We start from the raw sequence: 14,061 nt of genomic DNA, 5'->3' as shown, positions 1-14,061 counted from the left end.
TTAATATATAATTAAATTAATTATTTTAATTTTTAATTTAATTTAAATAAATTAATATATAATTAAAATAATAGAAATTAATATATTATATATTATTATATATATAGAAATTATATATGCCATTATATAAAAATATACCATATAGAAATTATGGTAGAAAATTGTAGTAAGAAAAAGTTAACTAGTTTTAGCTTCCTGTGTTTTTTTTTTTGGTTTTGCTAATTTTTCTTGTTTCGCATAGATGCCAGGGATCAGTCTTAGGTGTCTGGCATACAAAACATGTGCTCAGTTCTTTCTACTCATTTTTCTTGTGTGTATGTATTTGTGTGTGGTGGGGAGGGGGATTTTGGGCCAAATCAGTGATAAAAATGTGGTGGTAGGGATCAATTAAGGTTGACTAGGCTTGGTCACATAAACCTTAATGTAAGCTAGTGCTCTCTCTGATCTCCTTTGCTTATTATTTTTTATGCTATAGTTTCTGTTTACCCAACCATGACATCTTTTCTCAGGGCTAGTATTTCCACTCCTCTTTATCCTTTCAGTCATAATGCATCAAAGGGATATATTTTTCTCTTCTTCTTTTTTTTTTTTTTTTTTTTTTTTTTTGCTTTTTGGGTCATACCCGGAGATGCACAGGGGTTACTCCTGGCTCTCCACTCGGGAATCACTCCTGGCGGTGCTTGAGGACCATATGGGATGCTGAGAATCGAACCCGGGTTGGCTGCGTGCAAGGCAAACACCCTACCCTCTGTGCTATTGCTCCAGCTCTTATTTTCCTCTTCTAAAATGCAATTCTGTGCCATGTATTGCAAATAAAATTGTTAGGTGAAGTATTAGATTAATTAGTGTGTTATTCTGCTCAGTGAAGGAGAAGCGTAATTCTGTTGGTTTAGGCAACAACTAACTAGCAAACTTACAAGCAAACTTGATAAACACAATAAATGTTGAGGATTTTTGTCCATATTCTCATGCTTCCCACCACAGCTATCTTAATTAAAAGAAATCTAATTTTGTGGGGAGAGGTAAAAAACAGAATTTAGACTGCACAGCTCAGATTAGTGTAATGAGAGACATCAGCAGGGTTTAAAGATTTCACATACCAACAACTTTAGAACTCAGACTCAAGTGTGCATTTTTCAAAAGGTAGTTAACCTCCATTTTATTTTTTTCTTGTATGAAATAAAGATGCTCAAATATTCCTGTACTCTCTGTATGTATATTTTTTTAAATAAACAAGGTGCAGTGATTACTGATATAATTGTGTCTTTCTGAATAATAGTTTGCAGCAAAAAGTAGAAAGATGCCTTGAAGATGGAATTCGCCTTCCCATGTTAGATGCGAAACAACTTCAGGATGAAAATGATAACCTGAGAGAACAAAATGAGAATACTAGTAAGGTCAGTGGATATGTATGCATAGGTACGTAACTTAATTATTAGATGTAAATGTTAGCCAATATTTACTAGCCTATGAGATTTTTAGTTAGAATAATTTTATTTAGAAAATAGCTGTTTAAACAATTTTTTCTCTCTAGATTAAAGTATTTCAAAGTTATGTTTATAAATTAGAGAAAGTACTTATCAAGAACTAATGGGTAGCATGACTTAAAACAAGTCAAAAAGTCACGAGACAGTTAAATCTTAAATAGAGAAACAAAGAACTAAACAGACGTCCATGTATAATTTAAGTAGTTTATGGGCTATTTAAATAACACTTGGTATAAATATTTTTGAAAAAAATATAAATCAGACTCTGATTTTTAAAAAATAAGTTCAATTTCCTGTTCTCAAAGTCCTCTTCTTTTTTTGTGTGTTTTTTAAGTCCTGATTCTTGAATAAAACTATAGTAAATTTTATTTAGACTGACTTATTTCTTATGTTGTAGATAATACACAACCAACAAGATGAGATTGACAGAATGGTTGTAGAAATTCAGGTAAGCAATGTTTGTACTTATTATAATTTAGCTGGAGCGATAGCACAGCGGGTAGGGCGTTCGCCTTAAAAGCGGCCAACATGGCCGACCCGAGTTCGATTCCTCCGCCCCTCTCGGAGAGCCCGGCAAGCTACCGAGAGTATTCGATATGCCAGACACAGTAACAACAAAATCTCCAATGGAGACGTTACTGGGCCCGCTCGAGCAAATCGATGATCAACGGGAGGGCCTTAGCTATATAATGGTTTATTCCTAGTGATTACATTGACCTGAAATACTAAAGCATGCATATATGTGTAAAAGGTTAGTAGCAATTGAAGTGAAGTTGACAATTTTTTTTTTTTTTTAGTGAAACACCATGAGGTACAGTTGTAGATTTACAATTTTTTGTGCTTGGGTTTCGATTATACAATGATCAAATACCCATCCCTCCACCAGTGTCCATTTTCCACCACCATGGATAATATCCCTCCCACCCCCATGCCCCCCATCCCCCCCGCCTCTGTGGCAGGGCAATCCCTTGTATTCTCTCTCTCCTTTTGGGTGTTGTGGTCTGCAAAAGAGGCATTGAGTGGCAAACATGTTCAGTCCATAGTCTACTTTTGACATGCATCTCCCCTCCTCGGAGGATCCTCCAAACACCCTTTAGAAGTTGACAAATTTTTACTATTAATCTTTCAGGTTCTTTTATGTGGCTGATGGGTTTTGGAGGTTCATGCAATGATGCTCAGGAACTATTCCTGACATTGTGCTCAGAAGTGACCCTGGGCAGCGCTCAGGGGACCATAGGTTGTGCCCAGGTCATACTAGGGTTGGCCACAAGGAAAGGAGGCACATTGCCTCCTGAACTCTCTCTTAAAACCATAATCCTTCAGTGTTTCTGAGAATGAAAGTGTTATTATGTAAGTCAATTCTCCAAAAAATTATGGATACTTTCTACTTTGTTCTTTACCTTCTTTAATTGGCTATTGCCAGTCTCTTCCACTGAGGACCCTTCCAGTTACCAATATTCTACTAATTAATTTTAGTTCACATATTATTTGATCTTTATATACTATTGCTGTTTAAAAACACATTCATAGCACCATTTTGTCCATCTTATACTCCTTCCTCTATTCTCTGGGCTTTATTTCTGGTCTGTTCATAGTATGGGTTCCATGAGAATATTTCTCTTTGTCTTCTCTGGTATTTTTATTGATATCATCATTTTCATTCAATCTGTTTTCTTCGGGATGGAGCGATAGCACAATGGGGAGGGCGTTTGCCTTGCACGTGACCAACATGGGTTCTGTCCCTGGTATCCATATGGTTTCCCAAGCACCGCCAGGAGCGATTCCTGAGTGCAGAGCCAGGAGTAACCCCTGAGCGTTGCTGGGTATGATGCAAAAAAAAATACATCTTTTATTCTGAAAGTTTTTTCTATTTCCAGTTACTTTTCCCCATTCCCCAAGTCTCAGTGCTATAATGTTGTATATATGATTCCTATCAGGTATAGAAGTAATTCTATATACCTCCTTGTTAGCTGTGAATTAATGCACTAAATATCAGCATAACATTTCTACAATCGTTTCTTCCTACTTGTCCACCCTAAGAAATAGATAGATATATGCATAGTCACACACTTCATGTACATATGATGGCCTAGAGAATTTCAGTGCTTCCAAAATAGCGCTTTTCTAGTAATGCCCATCTGACATACCTACTCAGTTTTCAATATTCTGCAGAAATATTACTTCAATAAAACCTGGAAAGATTTTGTAGAATTGACCACTCTCTGTTTAGATATTTGTGACTTTGCTCCTTCACTTTCTCAGTAGTGGAGGTTGATCATGCTTTTAATTTAGAGAATCTGACCCATAATACACAATCCCACATTTAGGGATTGAGTTTTCATTTTTTTATTGATTTTTCTAGATGTCTACTTAGTACCTATGTGCCAGACACATTTTGACTGAATGTCAAAAACAGGATTCATCAGTGACCAAAAATAAGTTTCTGGTCCTTCTAGTGAGGTGAGATGGAGAAAATAACACAATAATGTCAAATAGTGAGATGAGCTATTAAAAATAGAAGTAGGGTATAAGGCATTGACAGTGTCATATTACATAGAGTGGTCATAAAAGTTTTCCTAGGATGTGCTATGAGAAAACAGATCTGTGAAGTCATTTAGAGGAAATGAACAAATAGTGCCGTTACTTTGTCATTTATGCTTCAAGACCATCATAAAACTAGAATGCATTGTTTTGAGTTCTAGTTGTAGGAAGTGATGGCAGAAAGTAACGTAGGTCCAGAATACATAGTAATTATGTCTCTGTAGTAGTTTAAGCATGATAGAATATCACAGGTCATAAAGTTTTATTTTGGGCGGTACACCCAGCTGTGCTTAGGACTTATTCTTAGGACTTATTCTTAGCTCCATAAGTGCTCAGGGAACACTCCTTGCTTTGCTTGGAGGATCGTTTGGATCCAGGGATCAAACCAGATTCAGCTGCATGCAAAGCAAGTGCCTTACACACTACACTATCACTCTACTTCCTAAATTTTAATTTTTCCACTTTCTAAATCAAAAGTAAATAGTTTTATTTTCAAAATTATACTCTGCCTTGCCTTTTAACCATAGTAAATGATTTATCAATTTAATCAAACACTGTATTCAGGTTCAGTAGTGTGTATGCACCCAACGGTTCAGTGTTTATATTCTCTAATTTGTATACCATAGACATAATTTCCCTTATTTTTCAAGCCATTCAAATTACAAGTTGGTTAGGTTAGATTCTCAGCCTTTATTATTTTATCATAGGCCAAATAAAAATTCTATTTTAGTTGGTAATGTTTTTCAATAAGACGTCTAATAAAAATGATCTTGGGGTACCAGGGAGATAGGACAGCAGGTAGTCACTTGCTCTGCATGTAGCCAATTCACATTTGAAACCTGTCATCACACCTGATTTCCTTAGCACTGCCAGGAGTGATCCCTGAGTGAAAAACCAAGAGTAAGCTCTGAGCATAACTGGGTGTGGTCCCAAAATCCAAACAAACAATAAGATAATCAAAATTGTCCTTTGACATTGATATTTTGGTGGGTAAGACTTGTATTATATTATTTATCACGTCTCTCACTTTATAAATGTTTAGTATATATGTGTAGTATTTGAATTGTGCATTTCTCTGGTTTGTGGAGGTATCTTTAAAAAACATTTTAGTAGTGGGAGGCAGACTAGTGGTAATAAGGGACTACTCTTTCTCAGTGCTCAGAGGACACTTCCAGGAAGTTTTTGGGAAACTACCTAGTGCCAAAGATCAAACCTGGGCATCCTGTATGCAAGGCATGCACTATGCATATTGAGCTATCTCTCCAGCCCCTGTGAAGTATCTTAATGCAATTTGCTCCTACATGCCAACATAGTGTTTTAGAAACGTTTCAATATATCATGACCCATATTAATGACTTATGTATTATTAGAAGCATTTATAATTATCTGATATCCTGATTTTTGCTTTGAAGATCCTTTCATAAACATTCTTTTATTTAAACAGTGGAAGTCAGATTAACGAGTTGCATTTATTTCCAACAACTTGGACACAGAAAATATAGCAATGATTTTTATATATATCTTTTGAAGTAGAAAAATGGAACTACTTTTGACTTATTGTTACTTGTTCAAGTGTCTTAATTCATCACTTTTAAAATTAAGGTTTATCATTTGATGAGTTATGATGAATATTAGAATAGATTAGTAGGTTTTTACTCTAATGCCTCTTAAAAATAGAAACCAATAGAAACCATACAGACCAGTAAAACCATAAGAATTTAAAAAAATTCTTAAAATAACATTGCATTGGAAATTTTTTGTTGCTTTGGGTTATAATTTATTAGTACATTTAAAGGACAATTTGGTCTCAGGATAGAGCAATTTTATTCTATTGTGAACGTGTGTGTGTGTTTGTGTGTGTGTGTGTGTGTGTGTTTGTGTGTTGTGCCAGGGATCAAACCTCACACATGTAAGAATCAGTTGCTAACTTTTAAAAGTTGCCTAATTTTTCTCCACTTAAAAGTTGCCTAGTTTTTCTCAAGATGCTCACACAGAGAATGCCCAGCCTTACTCATTTGTAGATTAGGACATTCTTACCATATGCTATTAGCTTCCTGAAATATGTATAGAATATTTTAATTTCTTCATATTACTTTATATAACAAATAACACAAAGTACTGTATAATTAAGGCTAGGAAAGTATTTTTAGCATAAATTAAATATTTTAACTATCAATGTGTATTTATTATTAAAAAAATTTGCTATCATTATAGGTTGCTTGTTTTTTGTGTTCCCATAGAGTCAGAAGTGACTAGATAGTACTTTCAGGACTCATCCATGTTGTTGCAGTTGGCAGGATTTCCTTTTTGTAGCTGAGTAATATTCATGTCTAAATATCTTCTTTAGAAAAATATCTATTTAGGTCCTTTGCCAATTTTAAAAATCAGATTCATGGGGTGGCATTTTGTTTTGTTTGTGTTTTGTTATTGCTGCTTTGTTACTGAGTTGTATAAAATCTTTTTTTTCCCCAGTAATTCCTTAGTAGCGATAGGATTTGCAAGTATTTTCTTCCAGTTAGTAGCACTATAGCACTATAGCACTGTCCTCCCATTGTTCATTGTTTTGCTTGAGTGGGCACCAGTAACGTCTCCATTGTGAGACTTGTTGTTACTGTTTTTGGCATATTGAATATGCCACGGGGAGCTTGCCAGGCTCTGCTATGCGGGCAGGATACTTTTGGTAACTTGCTGGGCTCTCTGATAGGGACAGAGTTATCGAACCCAGGTTGACCACGTGCAAGGGAAATACCCTACCTGCTGTGCTCCAGTTAGTAGGTTAACTTTTTATTACTTTTATAATTTGCATTATTTATTCTTTTTTTAGTTTCTTAATTTTGCCATGCTTAATTTTTACTCTGGCACCCACATTATATGCTAAGGAGAACAGACCTAATATATTGTTGAATTTAGTTTAATGCTTTGTTTAGAGTTTTTTTTTTTGTTTGTTTGTTTTTCTCATCTATGTTTATCATGGTATTGTTCTATACACTTTTAGGTTCTTGTGATGTCTCTTTGAAATTGATATCAGGATAAAACTGGTATCATAAAGTAGGTTTGGAAGCGTTCCCTACTCTCATTGTTTCACAAGTGTATGAGAAGGATTGTATTGTTAAATGTGTGATAGAATTCCCTTCAAGCTTTATAGTCCTGAATATTTTGTTTGTTGTGATATTTTTATTATTAATGTCATTAATCATTTCAGATTTTATATTTGTTCTTGAATCAATATTGATAGGTTGTATAGAATTTTTTTCTTTTTCTAAAAAGTTACTTAGTTGGCGTGTAATTATAGCAATGTGTTGTGATTCTTTGTATTTTTGTGGCATCAACTTTCACTTTAGTTTTTTTTTAATTTTTATTAGTGAGACACCATGAGGTACAATTGTAGACTTACAAATTTTGTGCTTGGGTTTCAATTATACAATGATCAAATACCCATCCCTCCACCAGTGCCCATTTCCCACCACCATGGATCCCAGTATTCCTTCCACCCCCCAACCCCCATCCCACCCTACCTCTGTAGCAGGGCATTCCCCTTTGTTCTCTCTCTCCTTTTGGGTGTTGTGGTTTGAAAAAGAGGCATTGAGTGGCAATCATGTTTGGCCTATAGTCTACTTTCAGCATGCTTCTCCCATCCTGGGAGGATCCTCTCAACACCCTTTATTTGGTGCTCCCTTTTCTATCTGAACTACCTTTTCCCCTAGCATGTGTGGCTGGCCTCCAAGCCATGGAGCAAAATTCCTGGTACTAATCTTGGCTATTCTTGGGTGTTAGTCTCCTATTTTTTTACTTTATGTTTCCCAGATGAATGCAGTCTTTCTATGTCTATCCGTCTCTTTCTGACTCATTTCGCTTTACATGATGCTTTCCATGTAGTACCACTTGTATGCAAATTTCATGACTTCATCTTTTCTAACAGCTCCATAGTACTCCGTGTGTAAATGTACCAAAGTTTCTTTATAGTTTGTTTTCTTTTTCTATATAAAATTCTACCTGAAGATTTGTATATTTTATCTTTTCAGAAAATTAAGTTAATTCATATTTTTTATAGTTTTATCATTTTTTCTCCTTTTTCAGTTTATTCAAATATCGAGAAGTTATTCACTGAGCATATTATTGTATTATTTTTAGTGAATTGTATTATTGTATTATTTTTAGTCATGTGAATTGTTTGTCTTTATTTGATAAAGGTGTTTTTCTGACATTTTCTTATTTTTCATTTGGAACATATTTCTTGGCTCCTTCATTTTCTTTATTCTTTGCGTGGGTTCTTTGAATTAGATAAAACAGCCACCTGTGGTGGTCTTAAAGGAGTTTCTTAATATGGGAGGTAAATTTTCCCTCTTACTAGATTTTTTTAAAGGCTATTGAAAATATTTTTATTTTAATGTTTAAAATATTAAATTTTTAAGGTTATTCGAAATATTAAATTATTTTCAAAGCATTCCTTTTATTGATTGATTTTAGTTATCACTATCTTAAATATGCAGTTTTGCAAAATAGTGTGTTCATAGTAATATGATCAAAATATAAAACTATAAATGTTCTCTAATTAATATAAAATAATTTGTTACGCTTTGTTTCTAAATATGTACAATAAAATCTCTATCAAGAATATCTTAGGTGAACTTTTAAAGTTCTTTCCTTGTTATTGTTGTGTTTGACTTATTTCACTAGACAAAATACATTTAAGCCCTTTAGCATAAATGATAATAGAATGAAGATAGAGGCAGTTTCTGGAGACTAATTAGGCTTAATACTTAATTGACTGAAGGATTTTGTATTTTAGACATGATTTTAGTTTCATTTGTGATCCTTAAGTTTTGAAGCAGACAAACAAAATGAGGACCCACTAACACTAAATTTAAGGTCAATTTTATAAAGTCAGGACTAGCTCAAATCCATCAGCAGATACCTTGTGGTCCCTCCTTGACTGTGGGCATCAGGGCAGACAGTCTGGGAAAAATTCCTTTAAGACCAGGTGTGCCTCATATTTCTTTGACTTTATGAAACACATCCATTCCCTGAAGTTGCCTTCACTCCAGTTCAGTGGCTCTTCCACAAATACTCTTTTGGAGAGGTGGTAGTGGTCAAAGCAGGTGGTGGGGTAGTAATATCTTCTCTCTGGTGTCAGCCCTTTCAGTCACATACATCCCATGTATGCGCTGTAGCAGTTTATTTTTAAAAATGTAAATGTACATTTAAAAAATAGCAGTTTCTTAGAATTCATCTCTCATACTCTTAGTTACTTGGCTAAGATTCATGGCTTCTAGAGTGTGCTAACTTCTCCCTAATTCTTATATGTAGCTCAAAATTTACCCCTAAAGTTACAACTTGTATATCCGGTCACAGACTCAGCATCACAGCTTAACATAGTTGTAACAGGTCTAGAGCTGAATCTCTGGTGGCGTTTTTTGGTGGTGGATGTGGGAGGGATGCCGCCTAGGTGATACTCCAGAAGTCAGGGAGGGGGGGTCTCACTGGCAATTTGGAGCCAACTAGGCTGGTAGTTCACTGAAAAAACCTGAGGATGAGGTACTGCTCTGACCCAGAAGTTCAGGGGATTCCTGGGCCACTACAGTGTTGGTGAGGGCCTCCAGAACTGCATCTGGAACCATTTGGGGGATCATCTGGTGTCAGGAATTGAACCCAGGTTTGATGTATGCAAGGCATATGTCCCAACACCAGTCCCAAAAACTATCTTCCAGCCTCAGAACGGAATTTATTATTGCCCCCACACCAAGTACAATATAATGGCTTTTCCTGTATCATTTATATTTCTTATCTATTAATTACAAGTCTGTCTGCCCTTCTAGTCAATCTAGAATACTTAATTTTCTTTCTAACTCCTCTTCACATTTTATAGAAAATCACTTTTAAAATGTACATAAAATCCTGGGGGCTAGAGTAGTACAGTATAGGGTTTAAGGGGCTTGTGTTGCATACAGCTGACTTCAGTTCAGTTGTTGACACCAAGTATGATTGTTGTCCCCCAACCCAACCCTGCCAGGAGTGATCTCTGAACACAGAACTAAGACACATACCACTAGGTGTGACCCCCCAAAAAATAAAATAAAATAAAATGTATTTGGAATCTGGCCCATTCTCCTGTGTGTTTTTTGTTTTTGTTTTTTTAATTAGCGAAACACTATGAGGTACAGTTGTAGACTTACAGATTTTCGTGCTTGGGTTTCAGTTATACAATGATCGCGTACCCATCCCTCCACCAGTGCCTATTCTCCACCACCAATGATGCTAGTAGCGCTCCCACCCCCCCTCCACCCAATCCACACCACCCTACCCCACCTCTGTGGCAGGGCATTCCCTTTTGCTCACTCTTTCCCTTAGGGTGTTGTAATTTGCAATAGAGGTATTGAGTGGTCATCTTTTTTGGTCTATAGTCTACATTCAGCACGTACCTCGCATCCCAAGCAAGTCCTCCGAACATCCTTTACTTGGTGTTTCCTTCTCTATCTGAGCTGCCTTTCCCCTCAGCATTTGAGGCCGGCTTCTAAGCCATGGAGCAGACCTCCTGGTACTTATATCAACTATTCTTGGGTGTTCGATTCCCATTATGTTACTTTATATTCCCCAGATGAGTGTAGTCTTCTGTGTTTGTCCCTCTCTTTCTGGCTCATTTCACCTAGCATGATACTTTCCATGTAGAACCAATTGTATGTAAATTTCCTGACATAATCTTTTCTAACAGCTGTGTAGTATTCCATTGTGTAGAGGTACCAAAGTTTCTTTAACCAGTCATCTATTCTCGGGCACTCAGGTTTTTTCCAGATTTTGGCTATTGTGAACAGTGCTGCAATGAACAAACAGGTGAAGATGTCACTTTGACTATGCTTTTTTGCCTCTCTGGGATATATTCACAGGAGTGGTATTGCTGGGTCAAATGGGAGATCAAATTCTAATTTTTTTGAGAATCGTCCATACTGTTTTCCAAAAGGGTTGAACCAGTCGGCATTCCCACCAGCAGTGAAGAAGGGTCCCTTTCTCACCACATCCATGCCAACTCCAGTTGCTTTTGTTCTCTAGGATGTGGGCTAGTCTCTGCGTTGTGAGATGATATCTCATTGTTGTTTTGATCTGCATCTCCCTGATGATTAATGATGTAGAGTATTTTCTCATGTGTCTTTTAGCCATTTGGACTTCTTCTTTGAGAAAGTTTCTATTGATTTCTTCGCCCCATTTTTTGATGGGGTTTGATGTTTTCTTTTTGTGGAGTTCAGCCAGTGGTTTGTATATCCTTGATATCAACCCCTTGTCAGATGGGTATTAGGCGAATATCCTTTCCCATTCTGTAAACTGTCTTTGTCTTTTGGTCACTGTTTTCTCCTGTGTTTCTTTATCTGGGTCATTTTCCCCTCCTCTAGTCTTGCATACCCAATTTCTGTTATCTACAGCCTGAGTGATCCTGTTAAAGCCACAGTGCATTAATTTTCTTTGCAGACCCTTCAGTGGTTCCTCAAGTTTTTGCGGAACAAAAATTACAGTTTTACACTCATGGGGCCTTACACAGTCTGTTTCCCACACCAACTTTCTGATTTTATTTCCTACTATTTTAAGCCACCCTGACTTTCTTTTTTCCTTATCAAATGCAGAAGACACCATCTGCCTCAGAACCTTTGTACTGACTGAAATACACTCTCTTAATATCTGTGGAACAACCTTTCACTCCTTTAAGCCTTTGTTCAAATGTTACCATTTTTATAAGCCTTATCCATCTCATTTGAGATTTTAACACATTTCCCTTTACAAATACTCTTATTTGTTCTTTATATCACATTTCTTATTCAAGTAAACAGTACTGTGTAGGTTTACTGTGTTTCTTTGGTTTTTTATCTTTTAGAGGCTTAGAGAGTCAATGACTTTGTTCATTGATGTAATTTTACAATAGATAGTATTTGACTATATTTTTTATTGAACAAAGAATAGTATTTGAGAAACTCCTGAATATCATGTGTGCATGTGTGTGCATGTATGATTTTAGTAGAACTGCTAATACAAATTTTATTTAGATATTTCTTAAATTTGGATTGTGGAGAATGTAGAATATGTTAGCAAAGGCACTTTATGCTTTATTATAGCTATTTCTATATGGGACAAAAAAAGACGAGCATTTCTGGACATGTGCACCAAAATTTAAATATGCATATTAGAATTTTTTTAAATTCAGCTGTAAAGAAGAAATTATAGACATTTTAAAATTTAAGTTACTAATTTTAGTAATTCCATTTAAACTTAGTAGAAATTTTTCTCACATTCCCTTTAAAACATTCTTTCTCTTGTAGTTTGAATTAGAGAAATAATTGATCTTTAGGTGAAAAGTTATAGTCAGGTATAGTGTTCATTCCTAAAGCAATTAATCTAAAAAGTTGCATTATTATTTGATCACTTTGGGATAAACGTATCTATAAACACTTTCTCCTATTGAATACATGCTTTTTGAGATATAACTTGGATCTAGTCAATGTAATATGTTCCCCTTGCAGCACTGAGTGTTATCCTTAGAAGCCCCCTAGCACCACAGGGCTCAAGCAGTACTGCATATTGGGCCCAAATATCCAATGGTTCTGAGATTCACTGGGATGGCCCTTGGCCCCTCTGAACACCACTTGGGAGTTCCCCTCTCCTGCTTGCTCTGTCATAATAAGGATGGCTATATGATACTGTTATCGATCTTATTAATCATAAAATATTAAGTATTAATTTGTTATATAGTATTTTAATACAACCATATGTGGGGCTAGCTTGCCAGGCTCTTCCGTGCGGGCGGAATACTCTCGGTAGCTTGCCAGACTTTCCGAGAGGGATAGAGGCTTTTGGGGTGACCTCTAATCACCCTTGTAGGTGTTACCATATTTGAACCCTATCAAATATGGTACGACAACTCCAGAAGATGGGTATTTAGTGTCTTATGATGTGTCACGCGGCCGCAAGTGGCCGCGCGGGTCCGGAAAGCGTCCTGGAGTGTGGCGACGGCTGGGTAGTGGAAGTAGTGTCGAGAGTGGAAGTCTGCCAGTGGGGTATTTATCTGGGTAGGGTGGGTCTCCTGTGCACAATTTGATCCCTGGGTGGTTGATGGAAGCAGACAGGGCAGGGTAGGGTGGGGCTCCTGATTAGAATCCCTTTGTCACCTGTGGTGGTGGGAGCAAGCAGAGAGCTCTGTCCCTGGGTCCGCCGAGCCTGGAGTCCAAGGTCTCAGAGAGTTCCGCTTATCTTGTTCTGTGGGTCTTCAGTTGTGCGTGGGTCTCGGCCGGAGCTCCCGCGCGGGTCCGGAAAGCGTCCTGGAGTGTGGCGACGGCTGGGTAGTGGAAGTAGTGTCCTGAAGCCCCATTCGCTCTCAATGGAACGACCATCTCCGAATGCAACAGCTATGTGTACCTAGGTCGAGAGGTCAACATGACAAATGACCTGGCACCTGAGCTGCGCAGGAGGAAGAGAGCGGCTTGGAACGCCTTCAAGAACGTCGAAGAAATAGCTAAGAGGACGAAGAACCTCCGGCTCCGGGCACATCTCTTTGATTCCACTGTTCTTCCTGCATTAACATATGCCTCAGAGACCTGGGCCCTACGCAAACATGATGAGAACGCCATTCAGGTCTCCTAAAGAAGAATAGAAAGAGCTATGCTTGGAATATCACGTTTCACTCAAATGAGAGAACGAATCCGGAGTTCTGACATCCGTCGACGATCAAGGATCAGGGATGCTGTCTCATTTGCCAAGGTGTCGAAAATCAGATGGGCTGGTCACATAATGAGATTTAAAGACGACCGTTGGACTAGAGCTGTTACTGATTGGATTCCACGGGATGTCAAGAGACCGCGTGGCCGCCCACCTACCAGATGGTCAGACTTCTTCGTCAAGATCATGAACGATCTGTTTGAGGCTCTTCATATTCCTGGAGCAAACAGATGCCATTGGGCTACACTAGCACGCGACAGGGACAAATGGAGACGTTACTGGCGCCCGCTCGAGCAAATCGACGACTAACGGGAAGTTAAGTGATTAAGTGATATGTGGG

At 37.3% G+C, this 14,061-nt stretch overlaps 1 protein-coding gene across 2 annotated transcripts in view; it reads left to right on the top strand.

Annotated features, from left to right (window-relative positions):
• CEP85L (centrosomal protein 85 like) overlaps nt 1–14,061 on the top strand; it is a 124,664-nt gene that overhangs the window by 92,836 nt on the left and 17,767 nt on the right. For both annotated transcript variants that reach the window (XM_056125071.1, XM_056125070.1), the window contains exons 9-10: nt 1,280–1,397; nt 1,885–1,935. In XM_056125071.1, coding sequence (XP_055981046.1) covers nt 1,280–1,397; nt 1,885–1,935 — 169 coding nt within the window. The remainder of the gene's footprint in view (nt 1–1,279; nt 1,398–1,884; nt 1,936–14,061) is intronic.

The sequence above is a fragment of the Sorex fumeus genome, unplaced genomic scaffold, assembly GCF_029834395.1.
Source record: "Sorex fumeus unplaced genomic scaffold, SorFum_2.1 ptg000054l, whole genome shotgun sequence".
NCBI classification, from domain to species: Eukaryota; Metazoa; Chordata; class Mammalia; order Eulipotyphla; family Soricidae; genus Sorex; species Sorex fumeus.
The sequence above is the reverse complement of the archived record's forward strand: the minus strand, read 5'-3'. Positions and strand labels throughout refer to the sequence as shown.